A 26800-nucleotide genomic window follows, 5' to 3' on the forward strand; every position below is an offset into this window, starting at 1 on the left:
CGCCGTTAGGGTTTTGTAAGAGATTTTTCTTTGTAAGAAACAAAACATTTGTACTCGTTAGTATAAAAAACACTCTTCTTCTTCTGCACAGAGCCGAGCCACCTTCTTATCATCTCTCTATCCCCTCCCCTTCTATTCCCCCATTCTCTCTGGGTTTTGCTGGGAGAGTGTGTGATAGAGAGAGATGGAAGGTCTGATTCAACCCAGAGGAATCCTCTCTCTACCCGCCAAACCCACCGGAGCAAGAACTCTCCTTCTCCAACCCTCCCATGGCTTAAAGCAAAGACTGTTCACCAGAAACCTCCCTCCCCTGTCGATTTCCTCTAATGGTCACGCCAAATCCCAATCCTTTCACCCAACAAACCCACTCAAGATTTCGATTTCCCACAAGGACAGAAACAGAGGTTTCATCTGCAAGGCGGAGGCCGCCGCTTCCGCCGCCGCCGCCGGAGAAGGAGACTCGACGCCTAAGGTCTTCGGCGTGGAGGTTACGACTCTGAAGAAGATTGTCCCTCTGGGGCTGATGTTCTTCTGCATTCTCTTCAACTACACCATCCTCAGAGACACCAAGGACGTCTTGGTGGTGACGGCGAAAGGAAGCTCTGCTGAGATCATACCCTTTCTCAAGACTTGGGTGAATCTCCCCATGGCTATTGGCTTCATGCTGCTCTACACTAAGCTTTCTAACGTTTTATCCAAAAAGGCTCTCTTCTACACTGTCATCGTCCCTTTCATCGCCTACTTTGGAGCCTTTGGTTTTGTTATGTACCCTCTCAGCAACTTGATCCACCCCGAGGCTCTTGCTGATAAGCTCCTCGCGACGCTCGGCCCTAGGTTCATGGGCCCTCTCGCTATCATGAGGATTTGGAGTTTCTGTTTGTTCTATGTCATGGCTGAGCTTTGGGGTAGCGTTGTGGTTTCGGTTCTCTTCTGGGGCTTTGCCAATCAGGTGTGAGCTTTGTCATTAGAATCCTTGTTGTCAATAATATTTGTGAATCTTTTTTTGTTGGTGGCAGATCACAACTGTTGATGAAGCCAAAAAGTTCTATCCTTTGTTTGGACTAGGTGCAAATGTTGCACTTATATTCTCAGGAAGAACTGTGAAATATTTCTCTAACATGAGAAAGAATCTTGGTCCTGGAGTTGATGGTTGGGCTGTTTCCTTGAAAGCCATGATGAGTATTGTCGTTGGGATGGGCCTCGCCATCTGTTTCCTTTATTGGTGGGTCAATAGATACGTTCCCCTCCCAACACGTAGCAAGAAGAAGAAGGTAACAACCATGTTGAACATAAAAATACTAATGGTTCTATGTTAATAACTGCATAGCTTATGTTTGTTTGTTACAGGCGAAACCACAAATGGGGACGATGGAGAGCTTGAAGTTCTTGGTGTCATCACCATATATAAGAGATCTTGCTACTTTGGTTGTGGCGTATGGGATTAGTATCAACCTTGTTGAAGTCACATGGAAATCAAAACTCAAAGCTCAGGTAAGCTAAAAAATAATCATATCATAGACAGGACCGACCCTGGACCAAGCCTAAACGAAACACTCGATTCAAACTCCCAAAATTTTTGAATTTTTTTATATAAACACCCAAATTTGTAAAGAAATGTTAGGCCCCAAAATTTTAAATTTTCTATTTACTCGTTTACAGCCCCCAAATTTTAGTGTCGGCCCATAGAAAAAAAGTTTCTAATACTAATAATGCATCTTATTCTTTGAATGCAGTTCCCTAGCCCGAACGAATACTCAGCGTTTATGGGGGACTTCTCAACCTGCACGGGTATTGCAACGTTCACAATGATGCTTCTAAGTCAATACGTGTTCGACAAGTATGGTTGGGGAGTAGCTGCAAAGATCACTCCAACCGTTCTGTTATTAACCGGAGTTGCCTTCTTCTCTCTGATACTCTTCGGCGGCCCGTTCGCACCGCTGGTCGCCAAGCTCGGCATGACGCCGCTGCTCGCAGCTGTGTACGTTGGAGCTCTCCAGAACATCTTCAGCAAGAGCGCCAAGTACAGCTTGTTCGATCCTTGCAAAGAGATGGCTTACATCCCGTTGGATGAAGACACCAAGGTTAAAGGCAAAGCTGCGATCGATGTCGTCTGCAACCCGTTGGGGAAATCGGGAGGTGCTCTGATCCAGCAGTTTATGATCCTTACGTTCGGCTCGCTCGCGAGTTCCACTCCTTACCTCGGAGTTATCTTGCTTGGTATAGTCACTGCTTGGCTAGCCGCGGCTAAGTCTTTGGAGGGGCAGTTCAACACTCTGATGTCTGAGGAAGAGCTTGAGAAGGAGATGGAGAGAGCTTCGTCGCTCAAGATTCCTGTTGTGTCTCAGGAGGATTCGTCACCGGGAGAATCTAGTAGGCAACTACCGGAGACGTCTGCTCCGACCAGCATTTAGACGATGACGAATACAAAGGATATTGAGATTTGTTACGTGAGAGGTTTTTTTTGGTTGGAACAAGATTTTGATAGGGAGAAGAGAACTGATGAGATGAGTCGAATCGTTTTCTTTATGCCAGTAGCAAACTGAATTTAATCTTATGAATAATCTTATGTACTTTTAAGACACCATTTTTAAAGAAACTCGTCTAGATTATCCTCAATTTAACACGTATATTCAACTGTGAGCTTGAAATTATTTGTATTAAAATGTCAAAATTACTGTTATTTAAACATGTTTTTAAGTTTTTAAAAACTTTTTATTGTTATTAAAATTGACAATTTGATAAATATTCTGAAATTTATTTAAAATATTTTAAATTGTGAGTTTAAGAAAATTTCAAATGATTTTTAAAATGTGTGAGTAGAATTTATTAGTTAAAATAAAATAAAACAAAAAATCTTATGTTTTTAGACAAGATTTTAAAATAGTTTAGCAAAATTTATTAACTAATATTAAATCATTTAAAATTTTATTGAAATCAAATAACTCGAAACAGTAAATACACCTTTTCTCAAAAAAAAAAAACATTAAATACACTTGAAAAGTTCTAAGTTCTAAGTTCTAAGAGCAACATTATTGGTAGGACCAAATTTTTAGTCCTTAGCTTATTTTATTACTATTTTTATGTTAAGAAACAAAATTAAGGACAATCTCAAAAGTGTAGATTATTGGTAGGACTTTTGTTGTCTCTTAGTAAAATAATTGTTAACAAAACTACAACTCATTCTTCCCTTCTAACTACTCCAATTCATCAGAGAATGAAATGCAAAATCATAGCTTCATTATCATTGGTGAATAGATACCTGGTAAAAAGAGACAAGAGCAGAATCAATGTCTCTGAAACGCACCCCTCAGGAATAGCAACAACAGAGAACCAATCATTAACTCTGCCTTGTAGAAGACTTTGGCTAAAAACAGCTGGTTCCCTGAAACATCATTTCCTTCCTCTTTGCATCCAGCAACGAGCTCAGCCACAAGCCTATCCGTCTCCCTAAGCCTCGTTTCGAACACGAACCTAGAAAGCAAACCAGGTCTGACTCCTTCTCTATAGAGTCCATCCAAACTCTCTTCGTCAGTGTCTCCCATCATCAATATCGCTCCAAGAACATCAACTTCACCTCTCATGTCAGCACTCGGGTGTCTGAAGAACAGAACTCCCTCTCTCCATCAGCTCTTAACGTAACAAAGGCGAGAGTTGTACGTCCTGAGACAGACCACGAGAGTCTATGAACGTCATGTGTCGATAGATATTTGAGATGACCTGTTATCAGAAACAATGCATAATTCAAATTCTATAAATCAAAAGAAAACACAAGATGAAAGACTGTCCGCATTAAAACCCAATTCAATCAAGCTTGGTAAACTGAAAACTTAAATTCAATCAAGCTTGGTAAAGAGATATCATCAAAGATCAAAGCTTTATGTATAAACATCAAACCCAGAAACTTAAATTCCACTAAAACTGAAAACCCAACACTGAAATCAATTACATACAATACTGAAAGCATTGCAGAACACTAGATGAGCCGTCAAAAGACTATAACAGAGTAAGTATAATTATTTCAGTCAGTCAAAATGCAATACCAAACCAACCATATGACAATTGTATAACCAAAATCAGGGCTTTCAATCTCCTCAAACCCAATTAAACCACCAACCATCGTCTCCACCGGAGCCAGTTCCGTTATCATTATTGCGGCCGATATCTCTAGAAGGAAAGCAGTGTCTCGCTCCTAGCGACCAATCGAGGGAACTGGGAAAGGGAGGGAAGCGGTGGTGGCCGGAGTGATTGTCGTCTGATTTTCGTCGAGAGAGACTTTCTATGGAGAGAAGAAGAGACACGTGTTCATTAAGAACGTTTGGTTTCGTCCTTAGTTAAGGAACGTCTTTTTCTAATAATAATCAATTTTCTTTTTTTTTTAATCCAAATAATACTAAGGACATGTGTAAGAGACGGCGATAATGTTGCTCTAAGTTCTAACATATTTTGGTGTAACAGACACACACTGAATAAATTAGAGGTGGATAAGCTCACAATAACAATGAAAATATCTGAGTGAGTGGCCTAAAACGACGTAGTTTGATAGCTAATGATCATCGCTAATTAAGACAGATTTTGTCCACTCTATCTTCTCGCCTTAAAACCTCCCCTCGCTGTAAAACCTCTACAAGTATGAACCCCATACTCTTCGCTCTCCCCCGCCTCTCAGACGATGGCGTCTTCATCGCAAACTCCTCACTTCCATCCCAACCCAGAAAAGTCGAAACCTTTCCAGAGAAAAACTCATAACCGCAGAAACGTCAACTTCCACTGGAATCTCGGAATCCGGAAACTCACCTTGAGAAGATCTCAAGGATTATCAGTTCTCAGCTCGAGTTCCCTAAGCAGCAGCAACCACTTCTCGAATTCCCGATTACACGGCCTCTGCGCGAACGGGAAGCTGGAGGAAGCCGTAAAGCTCGTCGCTTCGATGCGGGAGCTGCGTGTTTCGGTAGACGAAGACGCGTTCGTGGCCTTGGTGAGGCTGTGCGAGCGGAGGAGAGCGCACGAAGAAGGCTCTGAGGTTTATGGTATCGCTATGAGTTCCATGAGCAGCTTGGGTGTTGAGCTGGGTAACGCGTTCTTGGCTATGTTCGTGAGGTTTGGGAATCTGGTTGATGCCTGGTATGTGTTCGGTAAAATGTCTGAGAGAGACTTGTTTTCTTGGAACGTGTTGGTTGGTGGGTACGCGAAGCAAGGGTATTTCGATGAGGCCATGTGTTTGTATCATAGGATGTTGTGGGTCGGTGGTGTGAGGCCTGATGTCTATACGTTTCCTTGTGTGTTGAGGACCTGTGGAGGGATACCTGATCTCGCTAGAGGAAGAGAGGTTCATGTTCATGTGGTTAGGTATGGGTATGAGTTGGAGATTGATGTGGTGAACGCGTTGATTACTATGTATGTCAAGTGTGGTGATGTGAAGAGCGCGAGGTTGGTTTTCGATAGGATGCCTAGAAGAGATTTGATCTCATGGAATGCTATGATCTCGGGGTATTTTGAGAATGGGATGTGTTATGAAGGTCTTGAGTTGTTCTTTGCTATGCGTGGGCTTTCTGTTGATCCTGATCTGATGACCATGACGAGTGTTATCTCTGCTTGTGAGCTGCTTGGAGATGGGAGGTTAGGAAGGGATATTCATGGTTATGTGATAAGCTCAGGTTTTGCTGTTGATATATCTGTCTGTAACTCTTTAACTCAGATGTACTTGTATGCTGGGTCATGGCGTGAAGCTGAAAAGGTTTTTAGTAGGATGGAGCGCAAAGACATTGTGTCATGGACCACTATGATTTCAGGCTATGAGTATAACTTTCTTCCCAGAAAGGCCATAGACACTTACAGAATGATGGATCAAGATTGTGTGAAGCCAGATGAGATAGCTGTAGCTGCTGTTCTATCTGCTTGCGCTACGCTAGGTGATCTTGACACAGGTGTTGAGCTCCATAAGCTTGCGATTAAGGCAAGGCTCGTATCCTATGTGATCGTTGCAAACAATCTCATCAATATGTACTCAAAGTGCAAATGCATTGATAAGGCCTTGGACGTCTTTCACAACATCCCCCGCAAGAATGTCATATCCTGGACATCGATCATTGCAGGGCTTCGACTCAACAACCGGTGTTTTGAGGCGTTGATATTCTTCAGGCAAATGAAAATGACGCTGCAGCCAAATGCAATAACACTGACAGCTGCGTTAGCAGCTTGTGCTAGGATAGGAGCTCTGATGTGTGGGAAAGAGATTCATGCTCATTTACTGAGAACTGGAGTGGGGCTTGATGATTTTCTTCCGAACGCTCTCTTAGACATGTACGTACGGTGCGGGAGAATGAACATTGCTTGGAATCTGTTCAACTCCCAGAAAAACGATGTCTCATCATGGAACATTCTCCTAACCGGATATTCAGAACGGGGACAAGGCTCGGTGGTGGTGGAGTTATTTGACAGAATGGTTGAGTCCAGAGTAAGACCAGATGAGATCACATTCATCTCATTGTTATGCGCTTGTAGCAAATCACAAATGGTCAAAGAAGGTTTGATGTACTTCAGCAGGATGGAGGAGTATGGTGTTACCCCAAACTTGAAGCACTATGCTTGCGTTGTTGATTTGCTTGGCCGTGCAGGTGAGTTAGAAGAAGCGCACACGTTTATTCAGAGAATGCCAGTTACACCAGACCCGGCGGTATGGGGAGCCTTGCTTAACGCGTGCAGGATTCACCGAGACATTAATCTCGGCGAGCTCTCAGCGAAGCGTATATTTGAGCTGGACAAAGAGAGTGTTGGCTACTACATTCTGCTATGTAATCTGTATGCTGATTGTAACAAATGGAGAGAAGTTGCGAGAGTGAGAAGTATGATGAAAGAGAACGGGCTAAACGTTGATGCAGGATGCAGTTGGGTGGAAGTAAAGGGCAAAGTCCACGCCTTTCTTAGCGATGACAAGTACCATCCTCAGACAAAAGAGATCAGCACTGTTTTAGAGAGGTTCTATGAGAAAATGAGTGAAGCTGGGGTTACTAAAACAAGTTCTATGGGTGAGACTGAGAGTTCGAGAGATGAGATATTCTGTGGACACAGCGAGAGAAAGGCAATTGCTTTTGGTCTGATCAACACAGTCCCAGGAATGCCGATTTGGGTGACAAAAAATCTCAGCATGTGCGAGAGTTGCCATGAGACAGTGAAGTTCATCTCCAAAACAGTAAGAAGAGAAATCTCTGTTAGAGACGCTGTGCACTTCCACCACTTTAGAGATGGAGAATGTTCATGTGGAGATTAGAAGGAAAACAGAAGATGGAATACATTACATCAAGGTATTGTTAATGTTATTACATGAAAGCTAGATTATATCTTGGCTTTGTTTTGTCTGTGACGTGTTTTGTATGTAGCATTAGCTAGAGATTCAAAACTAAATGTTATTGATTATCATTACAATAAGAAGGAAGAACGTATAATTGTACAAACAAAACAAAAAAATGCCTTTTTATTTGTGTTACAGGAAGTAGAATGCTAAGTGTATGATTTTCAAATAGTAGAGAATGTAAAACTGTTCTATCTCTTCTGGAAATTGAAACTCTTGATTCCAATAGCAAAGATGATGGCAAAGGCCAATGGGAAGATGACGTTCATGGCAGCCACCACTCCCAAGAAACCTTCTCTGAATCCATAGAAATCTTTAATAAATTGCTTCACACTCGTACCATCTGCCATAGGCTCCGTAATGTCACCGAACTGTGATGTGATCAATCCGTACAATGTCCATGAAACAGGGCAAAGCCAGTAGTACCACTCCCACCAAACCGGCATACTCTGTTTTTCCAAACCAAACAAAAGTTTATGGTCAAAACGTAATAATAAAATAAGTCCAAGCCCCTTTTTCGAAATTATATATCGGTAATTTTTCAAGATTTTGGTGTACTTACCGGACGAGGGATGAGGAAGCCGGAGAAGAGATTCCATATGCCGTAGAAAGCGGAGGAGACGACGGAGGCGATGTGGTGGTTAGGAGTCATAGCAACAGCCATCATACCATAGAAGGTGAAAGTCAAGAACGATCCATACATGAAGAAGAGGTACCAAAAGAACTTAGCAGCGGTCCACTCGAACCCTATCATCGCATACACTATGAGACCGTACACCACAGCTTGCACAAGAACGTACGGCATCTCTATGAAGACCTGGGCGAAAGCATACGGCATGGCGGAGTACATTCCGGCGGCTTGTTCTCTGTAAAAGACTGTTCTCTCTACGTTGACCACTGGTTGCACTGAGGCAGCGTTCTGTAGACCGAGGAACAGAACAGCTGTGTACATTGAACCCATAGCGTTTGATAGATCTTGTTGCGTTCTCCTGCAGGTGAAAACAAGAAAAAAAAATTAAGTGTTTTATCTTGAAACTTGGAAGTCAAGTTTTTTTTTGTTTCTTGGAGGTTACGCTTACGTTTTGCCTCCAAGGTCCCAGAACATTGTGCCGAACATGAGAGCGATACCGATTGTGAAGAGGAATCTAACGGCGGTGTAAGGAGGGTTTCTCCAGTAGGACCAGTGTTGTTTCCATAGAGAAGCCATGCACTGTGTCCAGAATGATTGTGAGTATTGTGTTGGGAAGTATAAGTCTTTTGATCCTGGAGCTGGTTGGCTTAGCTCCTTGATAAGCTCCTTGTTTCTCCTACGTACAAAACGATTGGTGAGATCACATTCTACCAATGTCTTGAATATATTAATACTTACTTGTAAAGTTCTGAGTTCTTGTAGAGTTGGGCGAAGTCTACTCCTAAAGCAGCTTCTTGAGAAGTGGTTGAAACTTCAAGCATCCACGTTGCTGGGTTGTAACCTTCTGTGATCTTGCTGATTCCTTGAATACTCTGTTGTAGAATTCAACATATTAAGTCCATGTCTTACTTGAGCTCCAAACAAACTTAGAATATAATGTGATTAAACTCTTGTCTTATGTATTACCTCAAAGTAGTTGATCAAATGGCTTGATTCATGGCCAAGAGGTCCAACATAGATCTCCTCACCTCCACGCTTCAGCAAGAACAACTGCACACACAAACATATTAGAACAAATAGTTTGATTCTTTTTTGTGTTGAAAGTGTTTTTTTTTTTAATATACCTCATCAAAGGCTTCAAAAATGTCAATGCTAGGCTGGTGGATGGTGCAAACGACTGTTCTCCCAGTGTCGACCGTGTTCCTCACGGTTCTCATAACGATGGCAGCAGCTCGTGCATCTAACCCTGAAGTAGGTTCATCCATGAAGATGATGGAAGGGTTTGCAACCAGCTCCACAGCGATGGTCAGTCTCTTTCTTTGCTCCGTTGACAAACCGCTCTCACCGGGTAGTCCCACCAGCGCTTGCCTCAGCGGTGTTAACTCCACCAGCTCCATCACTTCATCTATGAACATCTGCACCATTAAATTACAACAAACATTTGTTAGTATTTATTTCGATTTTTCTCATGTTAATCTCTTTAGTATCTGAAAATAACCTTTCTGGTATTGGAATCGACTTCTTTAGGTAAACGTAACCAAGCTGAGTAAACCAAAGACTCGTAGACAGTAACATGTGGTGAGTGGATATCGGTTTGTTCACAGTACCCTGAGATACGCGCAAATGTTTGTTGGTTCTTAGGATAACCGGAGATAGTGATGTTTCCATCGATATAGCCACCGGTTTTCCTTCCGGCAAGGACATCCATCAGAGTGGTTTTGCCAGCGCCAGAGACACCCATGAGAGCTGTAAGGACACCTGGCCTGAATGCACCGTTCACACCTTTCAACAAGACGAGTCTGTCTTCTTGTGTGCCTTGCTCTATCATTTCCTGTTGTGAAAAGAGAATCCATAAAACAGAGATTATTAGTAAGAGAAGTTTCTTTGATTTGATGAGAGAACTCTAAAAGGGGGGCTTAGGATGTTTTGTTTATTATTACCTGAGGCATGTCAACTGAGTATATAACATTGTCGAAAGTAATTGAATGTGGCTCGAATGGAAGCACCATCCCTTTTTTCTTATTAGCATTTGCGTCAACCACGTGAAGTTCTTCTGTCTCGTTACTCGCAGGATCTTCAGTCAAGACAGCTTGAGGCTTTCCCAAGGCTGTGTACACACAAAGAAAACTTCATATGGTTAGAGAAAGAAAAAAATATTGTATCAGAGATGTGATTAAAGTAAACTGATTGGTTACATACAGTTGAGATATGTTAGAGCTAGTGTGAAACCAAAGTTGAACAGCACGACGAATCCGAGTAAGGCTCCAGTTCCAATCCAGTACCAGTATGCATGTGGTAAGAACCCACGAGATTTCAGGACAGTAACTCCAAGTGTATCACTCGAGTTTGGGACAGCCTGTAACATCAATCAAACGTTATAGTCACGTCTAAAAGAAAAACACCAAGTTGCTCAAAAAAAAAAACACCAAAACCATGATAGAGGGATGCTTACTTGACTCCAGCTGTGTCCGAAGAACTCGTTGGCCACGATAGCGTTCTGTCCGTACATGATCGGTGAGATCCAGTAACCCCAAATCCACCACTTCTTGATATCATCTGTTTTTGATAATAGTAAAATAAATGTTGAGCTTTTGATATTGAGTATGTTAGAAACTTGATGTAAACGTATACGCATGATGAGCACATATATATACCTTTTGAAAGTACCACACCACCCAAGGCAAAGAAGACGAGCATCGAAAATGCACCAAATGTGTTTGCAACGATCATGTTTCTTCCCAATGCTGCCATCATCTTAAACAACGCTGAAGCCATCTGGTTCATGAGCACGAGCAGAATATACTGCTTAAACAACCTGCATGGGACCAAAGAAGCGTTCATTCTTAGCAACCTCTTGAGTAGAGCCAAATGTTTCTTGGTGTATCATGTATTACTATAATGTGCACCTTCCAATGTTGGGGTCAAAACCGATGACATAGTAAGTGATGAATGTTGTGAGAGCTGCTTCGATGAAGCTAATAGGGATCTTGAGGAGCCAAGGAGGCAGAGAGTATACCCACGCAGGGTAGAAGAGAAGATCTCTTTGTTTGTAGAACACAGGAAGTTTTGCAATGGTCATTGAAAGTTCAGACATGCCATTGAACATGAGCATCATAAGGATGAAGAACAAGGCTCCTGTGTAGAGACTCCCATCTATTACAGTCTTCTTTTGCATCTCTGTCCTAAAGAACAGAGTCATTGTCGCAAATGCCATTACCAGCAGCTGTAAACAAAAAAACATGTTACATGAATCTGCCTTGAAGATTAAAAAAAAACACAAGTATTCACTTACTTGTCCGAACTTGAAGTAGTAAACAAATGAGTTTCTTTTCATGAGTAGATACTCTCTGGAGAAGCTGGTGTTGACAAGCTCTTTGATACCAACACCAAACTTCTTGGTGGTCAAAGCAGCTGGATGGCTCTTCTTCTTGTCAAACGGCACTGCCAGCTCATCTCCCAATCTCCTCCCGACATGGAACGATTGAAACGCCTCTGCGAACTCCCTCACTCTCACGAACCTGTAAGGCTCCTCAGGCCGTGACCAGTACTGCATCTGGTCTTTCTTTGACGTCACTTCTTGGAGGAAATCGGCAACGCCTTTTCTCGGAGGACATTTGAATCCCATGGTCTCGAAGAACTCCACCACGTGCTCGCGAGGGCCCTCGTAGATGATCTCACCTTCCGCGATGAGGAAAATATCGTCGAAGAGATTGAATGTCTCGGGTGCAGGCTGAAGCAGAGAGATCAGAGCTGTGCCGTTGAAGATGTGAACATAGTTTCTGAGGGAGTTCACTATCTGGTACGTCGTTGAGCTGTCTAAACCGGTAGATATCTCGTCCATGAACAAAGCCCTGGAGGGTCCGACCAGCATCTCACCAGTAGTGACACGCTTCTTCTGTCCTCCGGAGATACCTCTCAGCATATCATCACCGACCATGGTGTCTGCGCAGACTTCAAGGCCTAAGATCTATAAAATTCATAAAGGAGGTTAGATGATAAGGTTTGATAATTTTCTTATTAAAAAAAATGTTTGAACGAGACTATACCTTGAGGATATAATCTGTCATCACGTTTGTTTCTTCACCTGCTGTTGATGTCGCCTGTAGTGAAATAATGAAGTTATAATATAGCCCATGAGAATATTAAATTAACAAAAGTTGAAAGTGTTAGGGAAGTAAAGAGTAGCTAATTAACCTTCATGAAGACATCAATATCAGGGTCAGGTTTGATGTTTGCTTCCTTCTCCCTTCTTGCCAATTCCGTCAACATATCTAATGCACCACCAAAGCAGTGATTGTCAGCAAAATCAACATATACACCAAAACGAATGTTTTGAGAAAATGTTAAAAACCTAAAACTCACCATAACGTGAACCAACACCTTGGAAGCGAGCTGCGTAAGCAAAAGTCTCCCTAACAGTCATTTCACCGATGTGAACATCGTTTTGACCTATATATGCAGCTGCTCTTTGTGGCACAAATTCGTTCATTCCATGACCATTGTATGACACTCTTCCAGTTTCCTACAGAGCAAAAATATTGATATTTTTTAACATTTTTATTCCATCTTTAAACAAACCATAGAGTTGAAAAAAAAAAACACACACATGATGCTGAAACAGAGAGATAAAGAGGCAAAGTTTGTACCTTTAGTTCATGATCAAGCTTTCCCGCCAAGGCAAGCAAGAGGGTCGTTTTCCCAGAACTTGGAGGACCCAAGAGCAGAGCCATCCTGTTCATTTCAAAGTTATTTTCTTTTTTCTTAACGTGATCAACAAGTTCAAATATTTTAACAATTTCTCAATAAAAGAACCAAAATCATTTTATAAACGGGATCTGAAAATTCACCTGCCGGGCTTGACGATTCCATTGACGTCATTGAGTATAGTGAACTTCTTCTTCCGGTTGGGAAGAAGATGCAGAGAGTTCAGGAGCTTCTGTTAAATAACAACAGAATAAAGACTGTTGTTGTTAGATATTGTTTTTTTTAATGTTTGAATATATAAAGAAGTAAAAAAAAAAGAGGCATTATTACATCTACAAAATTGGACATGAAGTTAACAAACGTGGGTAAAGCTCTGCCTCCGACATGAACCTCTGCTTCAACTTTTAGATGATCAAACCGTACTTCTATTGTCGGAAGATCGATTCCAACTCTGTCATTACATTCAATAAACAATTTTAGTCTCAATTTAGTCAAACAAAACAGAGCTCCTCTGTTTCTTTTTTTTTTTACCTATCGATACGGTCTTTGAGTTTCCATAGGAGCTTCTCATGCTCGTCTTCACCGACTTTGATAAGCCTCTCTAGCAGTTTCTTGGTATCTTGGAACCCAAGCTTCTCAATATCGATCTCGTTGATGCCATGAGAGGCCGTGAGGATTCCTTTCCTGAGACGGTCAAAGGTGGGGAGCTTCTCTAGAGCTGCCCATTTCAAAGCTTCTTCGTCGTCTTCTTCTCTAGAAGACCTGGAGAAAATCTCCATTCCTGAATCTCTCTTCCACACAGAGGAGTCTCTTCTCAAACTGTTACTCGCTTTCTGAAAACTAGTTCCTTCCATTTTCCTCGGATTAGTGAATCCCAGATATCAAAAAACCTTTTTTTTTCTTCTATCTTTCTTTTATTTTTTATTTTGGTTTATATCAGAACAAGAATTAAAGAATAAATTACGCAAACATATATATGGTGAAAAAACTAAGAGAAATGTGAGATGGATGATGAACGAATGTAGGGATTGTGTTCCTATATATACATATTTGGCAGAGGAGATATCGTTATTAAACGAATAAGCACATGCATCTATTTTGATTGAAAAAGGTTGAAAAATCAGAAACGGAACGTGACGAAGAGAGTGACGTTCTACGCTTTTTCCTTTGTGTACTTTGAATTTGCAAATAGTAAGAGGAGAAAGCTTACGTCAGCTGTGACTCTCTCTCTCTCTGGGACATCTAGAAGCAGCAGCCTAAAACCTTGATCCTAAATATATCTCTATGAGAAAATAATGATTAAAAAGCAACGTTTCATTTCACTTAATCGATCCCACTTTTAAACTCTTTACAACTTTTTACCAGAATCCCACCTTTTGAACTCTTTCCAAAACTCAAACACCATATTACGCATTATTAGCAAGCAAACACAAAAAAAAATTACATAGGAAATAAAAAAATGAACTCAAATCCGTAAAACTTATATTTTTTTCCGTAAATATTAAAAAAAATCTGATAAATATTATTCCGTTCGTTCCGAATATATACATTAGGAAAAAATTATTTCAAAAATACAAGTTTTACTTTCTTGATAGATTACTTAATATTAAATGTAAAGTTTAAAAACATAATTGTGTATTTTTGTATATTAACATTTTATTGGATAAAATTATGGAAAATAGTTCATTATAAAAAATAATGCATTTTATAATAATAAACTGATATGTTTTTAATTCTAAAATTTACAATTTTTAGAACAGAGAAAGTACAAAAAGTTGCTATATCTACGTTGAGGAAGAAAAAACACCATCAAGTATATTACCACTGTTCTAATATTATGCTACACTGAACGCTTATTGAAAACAACCACTTACCGGAAAATTAATAGAAGTAGCCAAGATATAGTACTACTGTATTAGCATGAATATATGCAGATTAAATAGTAATATGAAGAAATCAAACCGCCATTATTTAATTGAATTGTATCCTCTTGGACTTTGCCTATATAAAAATACACATTTTGCAAGTTATTATTTTTAAGATATATTTTATTGGTAAAAGTGTAATCGACCGCAAGATAAAACGTGTAATAAACGTATAATAATAGTCTCATTCGAAGATTCTAATAGAATCAACAAAGATGATTTAATGTTGTTCATTAACTTCCTCACACCAGCCAGGCAGCCACATTTTTGGAAGTTTCTATATCCAATTTTACCGAGACCTTTCAAATATGGGGTGAGTCGGGTGACTGTTGTTTCAACCAAAAGATACGTCCCTAACCGGAAAATAGCTTTGGTGGAGCGTTAGTGTTGGCTAATGAAGCAATTATTGGTAGGGCAATTAAAAACATTTATGGGTCCAGCGTTCTGCTCCTATTTTCCCGTCCCTTTGGTGGTTGTTGCGAAGCATATTTATGGGTCCAGCGTTCTGCTCCTATCTAATTTACAAGGGTAAGCCAAAAACCGGACATAACCAAAATTCACGAGACTAAAATCAAACCGAAGGTAGTCAACGTCCGCGGCTTATTAAAGTCAAAAGGTACACTTTACTTTACAGTTGAGAAGTTGGGAAATGTCAAACCCAGTGTCGACCAATAAGACCCCACTCGGTTCGAGAATAAATTAGCGGGCTTTGGTTGAAGAAACTTGAGTAGGCCTTATAATAGCCCAATTATGCAGGAGACTCCCATCCAAATACAAACAAAAGTCAACGAAAGCATCTTATACAAACTAACTGAGGTATCTCTCAATGGGAGTATAAACACATATTCCATGCCATATTTCACAACTATAAGTTTTAGGCAAATATCAATTCACATTAGTGAGCAGACTTGTAAAATTTCCTTAATTTTAGTTTATTTTCTTGGTTATATAATAGAAAGATTGGATCATATGTTATGATTATGAACAACAATACATTCATTGATTATAACAGTTTTGGTGAAAAAAAAAGATTATAACAGTTTACTTTTTCTAATGTTTTCTGTAATCTGATTGTGTAGGATAGTCAAATGGGTGGGAATGAAACTCAAGAGCTTCCGGTCATCAACCTCTCCGACAAGAACCTAAAACCAGGAACAGAGCTCTGGAACTCGACGAGAAACAGCGTCCGTGAAGCCATGGAACACCATGGTTGGTTCGTGGCCGAGTACAACAGCTTTCCAGCAGAGCTCCACCAGTCAGTTCTAGAGGCTTCCAAGGAACTACTTGATCTTCCTCCCGAAGTTAAGGTAAAGAACGAGAACCACAAGGCTGGACACGGGTACATAACCATGATCTCCGATGATCAGCCTGTTCATGAAGGTCTTGGTATTGACCAAGCCAACGATATCCAACAGTGCCGCCAATTCTCCCGTGTCATGTGGCCTGATCATCATGACAATGACCGTTTCTGGTATTACTTATTTATCAAGCAATTTAATATAGTCTTTATTACTATTATGGATGTGAACAAAATAAAATTAAAATACTTAAGAAAGCAAAACATGATTGAAACAAATACTTATTCTAGGGTTTATATATTAATTATGTGAATGAAATATTTACAATTATTACCCAATGAATGTGGCATTTTACTTGTGCACATAGACTTAATTCCCTTCCAAAATCAACAATTATTATGTGTACGATGTTGTTATAGTGAAACTGTTAACGCATATGTGAAAATGCAAGCTGAGCTGGAGCAACTGGTGATAAGGATGCTCTTTGAGAGCTATAACCTAGAGAGGTATACAGAGAAACACATAAGAGGTTCACGGTACCTTCTTCGGTTGCTGAAATACAGAAGACTCCCTAATGGAGAACCCAACAGGAAGTTCATCTCTCATACGGACAAGAGCTTCATCTCCATCCTCCATCAGAATCACATCAAAGGACTCATGTTAAAATCCGAGAAAGAGGATGTTTGGTATCCTTTTATCCCTTCACCAACCAGGTTTGCTGTTATAGCAGGCGACGCTATCATGGTAAGCTATAACACGCCACATGTTATCATACAGATTAGATTTTATATGCTGTCAAATTAATCATGCGCGCCAAATAATATATCAGGCGTGGAGCAACGACAGAATCAAATCGTGTTACCACAAGGTGGAGATGGAGAGCGTGGAAATGAGATATTCATTTGGATTCTTCTCGTTCCAGGAAGAGATGATATCGACACCAGAGGAGATGGTGGACAAAGACCATCCTTTAGCATACAAGCCCTTTCACCATGACGGACTTCTTGCTTTCTACGAAACGGTGGACGTTCATCTCAAGGCACACCGTACCATGACCAAAGTCTATTGTGGTATCCAACAAGGCGTATGAACCATAATCACAATCATAATTTCAACCAAAAACCATATTCACAATCATATCAAAACTGGTTATTTTTGACCAAAAAAAACTGGTTATTTTCAACCAAAAATAATGTATCCATTTCGTGATCTTGTTATATAGTACGATGTATACTTTATTACATCTTGATTTCTTTGGTTCCATGAAATCAAGATGTCAATGATTTAAAATTAGTGTGTGTATAAACATCCTCTTGCAAACAACTAAAGTGGAAGTGTTCCTTATCTAGACTAACATGAGCCTTAACTTATAGTGGTTACTTTAAAAATCTTTTCTAACTTTTTTAGTCCCACTTTTGGTGTGGAAATAAATAAATAAAAAGACCTTTATTTCATGTCTCAGTTATACGAAATAGTTTGATTTATTTTCTTTTTTTTTTTTTGTCAAACTGTTTGATTTATTTTCTAATCAATGTTATTTCAACACGAAAATTTCCATAAACATGGGCCATATTCTGCTGCACACATCGAGACAGAAGATATTGCTTGTAAAAAGTTAAGATGAGATAATATAATGTATATGTTTTGGTCACTTTCGATTTCTTTTTAGATTAGACATATAGCCTCATCTTAGATGTGCTCTGTCATTTTATTTTCAGACAATCTGACAAATAGCAATCAAACAAGATGAATTGTGTAGGATTCTGAAAAATTACACCCTGTTGTTTGTCTTTAATGTTTAGTGGAGTATAAAATACTACTCCCTCCGTTTCATAATACTTGATATTTTACTTTAATGCATAAAGATTAAGAAAATTATATTTATTTAATAAAAAATATTTTAAAGATATCATTTAAAATCAATTAGCCAATAATAAAAAAGACTGTGAAATCTAATTGGTTGAACAATTTCCAATAAAGTTAAAGTAACCTTAAAATCTCAAAACTTCATCTAATTTGAAACAAAACTATCCTTCTAAAACATCATCTATTATGAAACGGAGGGAGTATTTATTTAGCGTTTCAATCATAGAATTTATATTTAAGCAAAATAAAAGTCATAGAATTTATCGGGACCCTCAAACGCATAATTACAAAATTAATAACAAGATTCTCATTAGTGGCAGTGTGGCAACATGTCATGGGACGATTCAAGAAGTGCCTGTCTTTTCGTGGAATTCAATTCAAACACAAATTAAAGATAAATAATGATATTAATAGAATACTAATTTACAACATTTTTATTAATCAAACTAACTAGCCGATTACAACTTTTATTATACTCGTGACTCGTGAGTTGCTTGTTATTCATCTATGTGATTTCTAATCATCGAAAGAGCTTCATTGAAGTGAGTTGCTTTTGTTCGAAGATACTCTGTCCATGTGACCGATCGATATAGAGGCGATTCAACAGGACTAACCAATTTTGGTACAGGTGATATCTTGATATCAGATTGGGGACCCCAAAGGAAAGCTACTGAGAACCGGGATCTGGTTTGGTTAACCCGAGCGCGGTGAAGAACGCTTTTAAACAATCCGTTGGATAGGATGTGGAAGAGATCACCGACGTTGACAACGAGCGAGCCAGGAACCGGTGGCACGGTGACCCAACCTAGATCATCACGAAATACTTGGAGACCAGCAGTGTTGTTCTGGTGGAGAATGGTTAAGAGAGTGGAGTCGGTATGTGCAGCTAGACCCATAGCCCGGTCCGGTTCAGGACAAACCGGATAGTGATTTAGCTGGAGGGCGGATTGGGCCCAGTTTAAATCTGGATTAGCAGTGGCCCATTTAATGTCTTCTTCGCTGACGCCAAGTGAAGTTAGCGATAACCACATTAACTTGGATGCCAACGTTTGCATTTGTTCCTCGTACTCTTCAACGATGTCGCTGTTAATTAAGAAAAATACGAATTCCCTTAATTAGTAGTAGTACAGATGAGATTTAAACACAATTTGTATATAAATACGTTAAATTTTTGTACGACCTTTTAAATAAATAGGAAAAACAAAACAAAAGCAAGTTGGTCTTTTTTGTTTTCTCCGATAAGAGTAAAAAGAAATATATCTTCAAATCTTGAGTGGGTCCAATATGCTAGATTTTTCATTATGCTCGTTACTCTTAATTCCACTAAACTTTAATGACATGGCGAACTTTCTGTTGCTTCTGTTATTCATGGTCCATGTTATTACCAAACTAATATCTATAGAAAGTACTTATATGATTGAGTGTATATAGATATATACCAGTAGTTCTTAAGGTGATGTTGGGGCCAAAGTTTACGGAAGTCGTTGAGAGGGGAGCCGGTGATGGTGAAACCTTCGGACCACATTTGCTTATTGAAGAAAGATGAGATACGAGCGACGCCGTAGCCAGAGAAGCCTGTATCTGACCGAGCCGCCTTAAGCTTGCGTTGGACAGGTAGCTGAAAAAGACTACCGGTGAGAAACTCAATGCCTTGGAGAAGTTCCAAAGGCACGCCGTGGTTTGCGATCTGGAACGCACCCCAAGTTCTACATGCACTGCCAATTTGGTTGGCAGCGTCGGGGTGGTTCAGGTCAATGAGAGGGATGTTTTCACTGGCGGCTGGAGGGCAAGGAGCGGCGTCCAAGAGGGGATCGTCTTTGGGGGTCCATGTGTAAGAATCAGGGAGCTCACTGAGGGATGTGAAGTCAGGTTGGTGTGAGTGTGGGAGGTGAATGGGATGGCCTCTAAAGACGTCTGTTAACATTGTAGGCATCTTGCTCTTAGAAGAAGATAGTAGTTTGTAAATTATAGATGTTTTGTGTTTTTCTTTTTCTTGTGAGATGTGAATAATATTTTGTGGTGGAAGATTATGTAGGTGTTGGAGAGTCTATTTATAGTGGTAGAGCCGAGATCAAGAGGAGGCAAAAAAAAAATCATTTGAAGCTCTTTTTTGGGTGCATTTGTATTGGTTATTCGATTACTTTATTCGATTAATACAATACGAACAAACCAAACCTCTAGAAAATTAAGGAGGTCCCGCCATTTCCTTCTTTTGTAAGAAAAAATATTGTTTGTTATTTTTATGCAAGATAACGTTTATACACATGATGGGTTGTCAAACTGTATATAATAAAAATTGAAGGGGAGGTATTGTAGTGCATTTTGTCTTTCATATCTTGAAGCTCAACATTTTAATTAAAAACAAATTTAAGAGAGAGATTAATGTGTAGAGGTGATAAGATGTGATTATGACCTTAAACGGTTTTACAAACATTGCAAAGGAAAGAAAGGGATGAATGTTTTTTTTGTCTAACTAATTTGTTTTGTTGATTATTGGAGTAAGTTTTTGGCAAACAATTAATTTCTTGGTGATATACGCTTCCTCATTTGTATTGACAAATGATGGGTTGTCAAACTGTATATAATTAAATTAAAGCGGAGGTATTATAGTACATTTTGTCTTTCATACCTTGAAGCTCAACGTTTTAATTAAAAAGAAGTGCAAGAAATGCAAGAAAGAGGTGATAAGATATGATTACGACCTTAAACGGTTAGACAAACACTGCAAAAGAAAGAAAGAGACAACATTTTTTTTTGTCTAATTAATTTGTTTTGTTGATTATTTGAGTAAGTTTTATTAAACGATTAATTTCTTGGTGATACGCTTCCTCATTTTCTCAACTATTGACAAAAATAATAATTCTAAGTTTATTTCAAAATCAGATATTAAGTAAGTTATGTGTAAGAAAAAATAAGGTATATACGCAACTATGTATCTATTTATTTTCCGACCACAAATTACTTTATGTGTTTCCGTGGTTGCGGTCAAATTAGTGTTGATTGATTGAAACTATAATTGTAAGAGGAGGAGACACAAAGAAGAGTGTTTTTGGCTCGGACAAAAGAAGGAACAAAAATAGAAAGTGCCAATGTTGTCCTCTTCAAACAATATCTAGCTAACTGCAGCAGAGAACAAAATAGCTTATCTTCTTCAAATTGTCCACCAAGAAAAAATCGAAAGATTTCTGGATGTAATATATTTGGAGAAAAATAGTTTTTTAGTATTTGGATATAGAAAATACTTGTTCAAAAAAAGATATAGAAAATACTTTAGAAGAAAACAAATAAAATTTAGATGAAATAACATTACTTTTCATGATTAAAGGCGATTAAACAAATTATCGAAGCGAATATTACTAATGACGTCGTAGCATGCCAAATTGAGACTAAAGGCAGAAAGCCATGTCGAAAGTATACTAACAATGCGTCAAAGCTACATAATTTGCCATAAATGAAGCTATACAGGTCTTTGCAAAAAAAAAAACAGTATGTAATGTTTTTTAAGAAAAAAAAAATCTATTACAAAGTACTAGGCAAATAAACACGAAGCTTTAAAAGCATATATAGAAATAATGATACATAGTTAGCGATAATGTCATATGATATGCTTGTAATTATCTACTTGTTCCTTCTCCTTAGCTGGTTAGGATATCTATCTATCTATACTATTATTTGAGAAGTAAATTTGCTTAGTTGTCATGTATTCCATGATTTTAGATAATTTTGTTTATTTGTCATGTTTTCCATAGTTTTATGTAATTTTATTTATTTGTTATATGCTTAATTTATTATAATTAATAGTTTTGCTTATTTTTAATAATTTTAATTAAACATGTGATTTAAGATAATCACAATATTATAACATCTTATTTAGTATATAACATCTTATTTAGTATATATCATCTTATTTATAGTTATTTTTGATATCTGCTGGTTGATTCTTATTTTGATGTTTTAAAATAAAATTTTAAGTAATTTTTCTTATTTATCATATTTTCCATTGGTTTAGGTATTTTGCTTATTTATCATATGGTTAATAAATATAATTAATAATTTTACTTATTTTATATTTTAATTAAATATGTGATTTAAGACAATCACAATATTAAATCATCTTATTTATGATTAATTAACTTTTGGATATATATTGTTGATTCTCATTTTGGTGTTTTTTTACTAAAGGCTCATTTTTGATATATGTTTCAGATTGATACTAAATATTAATTGATATTTGAGATGTATATTTGGTGCATCCAGATTTTATATTGTTGGTTCATTATTTCATTATCCGTAAGTGATTAACTATAAAATAAGTGCTAACACAAGAAAAACTATCTAAGATATCTGACATTGTTTTTTCATGCTTTATATAAATAAAGTTTTTTTATGCTGCCAAAAGCATGATAACAATTTATGCTAATGGTTTTTGAAAATTTATAAATTTTTTAAAATTATTCTAATGATATTTAATTTTTATAAATTTTTGAAAATTTTTAAAGCCCGCAGGTGCGGGAAAAACACCTAGTTCTCTTATATATATATATACCACATTGTAAGTAAATACAACACACAATTTATATTCATTACATAGTATTAGAGCAATATCGATTTTTTACCTAAATCATAAGAATTATTTCCGCAAACTATAAACGTGATTGACTAAAATTTCAATCATGGATACTACTAGTTATGTTACTTCTACTGGTTCTATTATGTCTTTCAACTAATCGTTCAATTATGACGACTAATGTTGGTCTTACTACATCTTCTATTCCCGAAACTTCATATACTCTACATCACTCCGACAATCAAGGATCGTTAATCACACATGTAATACTTAAGGGAGACAATGATACATATTTAGCGACAATGTCATATAATATGCTTGTAACTATCTACTTAGTTCATTTAACTAGTTAAGATATTCTCTTGTATATTATACTGTACAATGTAAGTCAATACAACACACACAATTTATATTCATCACAGCATAACATAAGAGAAGATAAGAATCTGTTAATGTTTAAGTTCTAGTGAAATCGACGACTAGAAGCTGGATTACCTCTTCCACTCCTTGTCTTTCCACCAATTGTGAACCACTCCATATCTTTTAGTTTCTGAAATGGTTTTAAGCAACGATTTCCCAGAGATTTTTGCGCCATGTCAGAACTATTGGATGTTGTAGCCACAACTTCGGAACCAAAATCATCCTCTGCCACTTGAGAATTAACAACAAGAGCTTCTGATAAAAAAGCTGGTGATGAATGCACTGAAGAGTTAAATACAAATGGTGAGTTGATGCCAACTATTGGGACCAGAGAATGAGAGGGGGAGGAAACAACATTTGATGCTATCTCCTCTTCCAATAATACTAGATTTGCAGATCTGTTTACACCATGTTATGTTGCAATTATGTTTATGATCTTTGTGTTCATGCATGCTTTTTGGTAAAAGTGTTGTTGATTAGAGAGAGAGTAAATGACGTTCAAACAATGTCAGAAAATTTGTATAGCAAATACAATAGTTGTTTACCTGGAACAAAGCCATCCATGCGTGAGAGTTGATTAGTTTTCTGTCTATTTTCAGTTTCTAATGGATTATAAAAGGTATTGTCGTAAATTTTTGATTTTGTTAAAAGAAAAATGAATTTGAAAAGTGTATAAGATGCTAAAAGTAAATAGTGTTTTTGATGAAAATAATAGTTAACAGTTAATTTGTTTAAATAATTACCAAGTGTCTTTAATTCAACTGAACAATAACATAAGAAAGATGTACAAATCAATTAACAGAATGCCATGTAAGATGAAACTAATATTAAATATTTTATTTTGAATTTGGAAAGTATAAATTTCAGTCTATCTTTTAACAAGGGTTTAAATAGTTTAAAGCACTAATTAGGGATTTTTCATGTGTTATTTATATCACAATACAGTTTTAATTGAATCAAATGTCATTTTCTGAAAACACTAATACAACTAGATAATAACTCGCACCATGAGCGGAGTGGAATTTTTTATATAAAATTTTAAATTTCGTTTTATAATCGAATTATTTGTCTAATATTTTTGTGGTCAAAATTAAATCAAAATTTTTTGGTAATAGTGCATTTGGTTCTTGGTTGAGGTTCTTTGGTTGAGGTTTAGGATCCATTCGAATATTTTAAAAAACTGGTTCGTTTTTTTTATTTACGTTCAGTTCAAGTAAAAAAGTTGAGAATCGGCTAATACCCGAAGTAATTTCTGATCACATTCCGTTTCGGTTTGGTTCCAATTTTTGTTAATCGGGTAAAAAACAAAATCGGTTTATGCTTAATTATCATTTTTGAATTTCGGATAAAACTATGGATAATTAAGACAATTTTAAATATTTCAGACAAATTTATTTTTTGTATTCTGTTTTTGGTATTTCAATTTAAAAGTAATATTTAAAAATTATATGATTATCTTTATAAGTATATAAACTATATTATAGAAACTTAGATACCCATACGGTTCTTAGTTCAGTTATGATTTTCTGGTTTTTGCTTCGGTTCTGGATAAAGAATAGTTAAGATCGCTACCATAAATTTCTCTAATATACTGAATTTTAAAATATATTTTTTTACTATGTTTGCATATCTCAATTTAGAAATATGTGTGCACAACACGCTCATATATGTTATATACAAATCACAAATGTTAATTTTTTTTTTTAAAAAGTATACCAATTGTTCACAAAATTTTGATTGTAAGTATTTTAACAGTTTTAGTAATTTATAGTCGTTTAAAAATTTCAAAATACGACATATAAGAAAATATACAACTTTTTATATAGTTAATGTGATTGTTTAAAGTTTTTAACAATATAAACTAAACTAAAATGATGGATGATACAAAAATTAATACAAATCTTTATTATTTAAAATCATTAATTATCATATATATGTTAATTATATTAGGTAATTTCGTAATTTTTATTTTTAAAAAATGAAAAATATATTTATGTATTAATAATTAATTTAATAAAAAATATAATATATATTTAGATGAACCGATTTTTTATCTAAGATTTTGAAAATCAACCTGGTAATAATACATGATTATACTCAAGAGTTGTAATGTTCCTCGTTTAATATAGGTTTAATATATAAGGGATAAGTGTATTGACCAAACTCTGCTAACTTCCTACATTGCCTTTTCGCGACCTATTTAAGCCTCTACTATTTTTGACTCTCACTACATGACAACTTATTACTTATCTCGATACCACTGATAAATCTAAAGACAAAATTTGACATTCAATACTATTATTGTGTGTATAAAGATAGACCATCATAGATCACAGGACTCTCTAGAACATACAGAGAAATGTTTAGTAGTTGTGATAATCACTCTCGAATACACTTTATAACAAATTTCACGTACGTCATAAATCAAGGAGCCAATATATAAAAAGGTTCGATGAAACCATTGATTAAATGTACGAATCTTAAAGGAAAAATAGTTAAAGTCTTGTTATTTTCTTATATAAAAGATTTTTTTTTACTTTAAATGGATCAAACATTGAATCAATATCGGGAACCAATGAAAAGTGAGGAGAGACTGGATGATTCTCTTTTCCACTGGCATGTTATCAAGGGAAAGACTACCCCATTCAATTTCTTTTTAATTTATATAAATTTGGTCGTTTCCGTCTTATATGCATTTGTTTTTACTGTTCTTTTAACTATTTTTGTACTTTTCATATTTTGTCTTCTTCTGTCCTACTTGGCTCTCACTAAGCCATATTCCCGAAAACAAAATATCCATAAAACGACAAAAAATAAACATCTCGTGGGTCCTTAATTTTATCACAAACACTAGTCCTTGAGATTAACGCAATATGTAAAAAGCAAGAACATATATGAACGCAATAATTCCCACTGCTTCTTAATCTTTAATCATATGACATAAATTCAAAATTCCTTTAAGCAAAAAGTACTTACAAGTAGGAGTCATATCACTATATGTATGTATCAATACCAAACGAGAAATAACAAATCAGGTATTCAATTTAACTAAATAAAATGATATAAAGATGATATCATAACTAAAAGTTTCTGGTTATAAAAAAAAAAGTTTCTGGTTATAAAATGGCGCTCTTATACGACTCTAATATTGTCGGAAAAAACCTCTAATGATCTCACTCGGCGCTATTGGTGTTTAATCAAGGTGATTAGGTAAAAACTTTGTGTTACGTTACTACATACATCAATTAAAAACAAAGGCAAAATAATTTATGAAAAAGAAGTGATACGTAATACACCATAACACATGGACATGCACATGCATCATCATTTTCATCATCACCCATGCACGTGCTCCTCACATAATGCTCTCTACATCACTTTCCAAAATGTCACGAAACAGAATAATTATGATTTTCATCATAGGGCTCGAGATTGTCCTCCTGTACCTTGTCTCCCAGTTATAACCCCACATATATGTATGAGTGTATATCAGTATATATATGTATGAATTGAGTATGTATGTAAGCAATATTTTTGTTGCAAAGAGCCCTAATACATATTTCCTGCGTTTTACGTTTCATTTTATATAATGTTTTAGAAGTTTTTGATGTTTCAAAACATATGTAATGTTATGAGTTGTCAGTGCTAACTTAACTTTATTAAAAGTTATTTAACCAAATATATTTTACATTCCTTTATATGATTGATTAAATCAATTTTAATTTATATTTTCATGCTTTTTAGATAAAAGTAGGCAACACATCTTATAATAAATATGTGTAGTATTTCATGATGATAAGTAAAATATATCTAAGCTTCGAGTGAGCTAATTATTCTGTATGTTTTATACTATTGTGGATTGTAAAAAAAATAGAATAATATGTACTTTTTCCGTTTCAATATACATGATGTCTTAAAGTTATTTTTATTGTTTCATAATACATAATGTTTTTAACTTCATCTTATCAAAAGTTATAATCAGTTACATATTTATTATTTTTATTTATAATTAAAGAAACTATATTTAAATTATATTTTAAT

At 36.6% G+C, this 26800-nt stretch overlaps 5 protein-coding genes across 5 annotated transcripts; 3 read left to right on the forward strand and 2 right to left on the reverse strand.

Moving 5' to 3' along the window:
• Positions 1-2616, forward strand: LOC108858471 (ADP,ATP carrier protein 2, chloroplastic). Its single transcript, XM_018632420.2, has 4 exons — positions 1-949; positions 1017-1271; positions 1348-1491; positions 1734-2616. The coding sequence occupies exons 1-4, from the start codon at positions 185-187 to the stop codon at positions 2409-2411; spliced, it is 1842 nt and encodes a 613-aa protein (XP_018487922.1). The 5' UTR covers positions 1-184; the 3' UTR covers positions 2412-2616.
• A 1956-nt stretch (positions 2617-4572) lies between these two features.
• LOC108808319 (pentatricopeptide repeat-containing protein At1g15510, chloroplastic) lies at positions 4573-7485 on the forward strand. Its single transcript, XM_018580487.2, has one exon. The coding sequence runs from the start codon at positions 4670-4672 to the stop codon at positions 7265-7267; it is 2598 nt and encodes an 865-aa protein (XP_018435989.2). The 5' UTR covers positions 4573-4669; the 3' UTR covers positions 7268-7485.
• Positions 7388-13702, reverse strand: LOC108808311 (ABC transporter G family member 40). The gene is made up of 20 exons (XM_018580480.2): positions 13215-13702; positions 13014-13134; positions 12827-12915; positions 12626-12710; positions 12342-12501; positions 12174-12250; positions 12026-12079; positions 11272-11946; positions 10886-11202; positions 10634-10794; positions 10432-10535; positions 10179-10335; positions 9920-10086; positions 9478-9810; positions 9104-9394; positions 8946-9029; positions 8718-8851; positions 8428-8655; positions 7911-8337; positions 7388-7797 (listed from the first exon to the last, which is right to left on the reverse strand). The coding sequence occupies exons 1-20, from the start codon at positions 13535-13537 to the stop codon at positions 7540-7542; spliced, it is 4245 nt and encodes a 1414-aa protein (XP_018435982.2). The 5' UTR covers positions 13538-13702; the 3' UTR covers positions 7388-7539.
• A 1752-nt stretch (positions 13703-15454) lies between these two features.
• Positions 15455-17343, forward strand: LOC108857038 (probable 2-oxoglutarate-dependent dioxygenase AOP1). Its single transcript, XM_018630961.2, has 4 exons — positions 15455-15518; positions 15688-16079; positions 16326-16650; positions 16736-17343. The coding sequence occupies exons 2-4, from the start codon at positions 15697-15699 to the stop codon at positions 16994-16996; spliced, it is 969 nt and encodes a 322-aa protein (XP_018486463.1). The 5' UTR covers positions 15455-15518; positions 15688-15696; the 3' UTR covers positions 16997-17343.
• An 817-nt stretch (positions 17344-18160) lies between these two features.
• On the reverse strand, positions 18161-19787 carry LOC108850399 (gibberellin 3-beta-dioxygenase 1). Its single transcript, XM_018623943.2, has 2 exons — positions 19212-19787; positions 18161-18855 (listed from the first exon to the last, which is right to left on the reverse strand). The coding sequence occupies exons 1-2, from the start codon at positions 19703-19705 to the stop codon at positions 18270-18272; spliced, it is 1080 nt and encodes a 359-aa protein (XP_018479445.1). The 5' UTR covers positions 19706-19787; the 3' UTR covers positions 18161-18269.
• Between the last annotated feature and the right edge of the window lie 7013 nt (positions 19788-26800).

This window comes from Raphanus sativus, chromosome 1, assembly GCF_000801105.2.
Source record: "Raphanus sativus cultivar WK10039 chromosome 1, ASM80110v3, whole genome shotgun sequence".
Classification (NCBI taxonomy): Eukaryota; Viridiplantae; Streptophyta; class Magnoliopsida; order Brassicales; family Brassicaceae; genus Raphanus; species Raphanus sativus.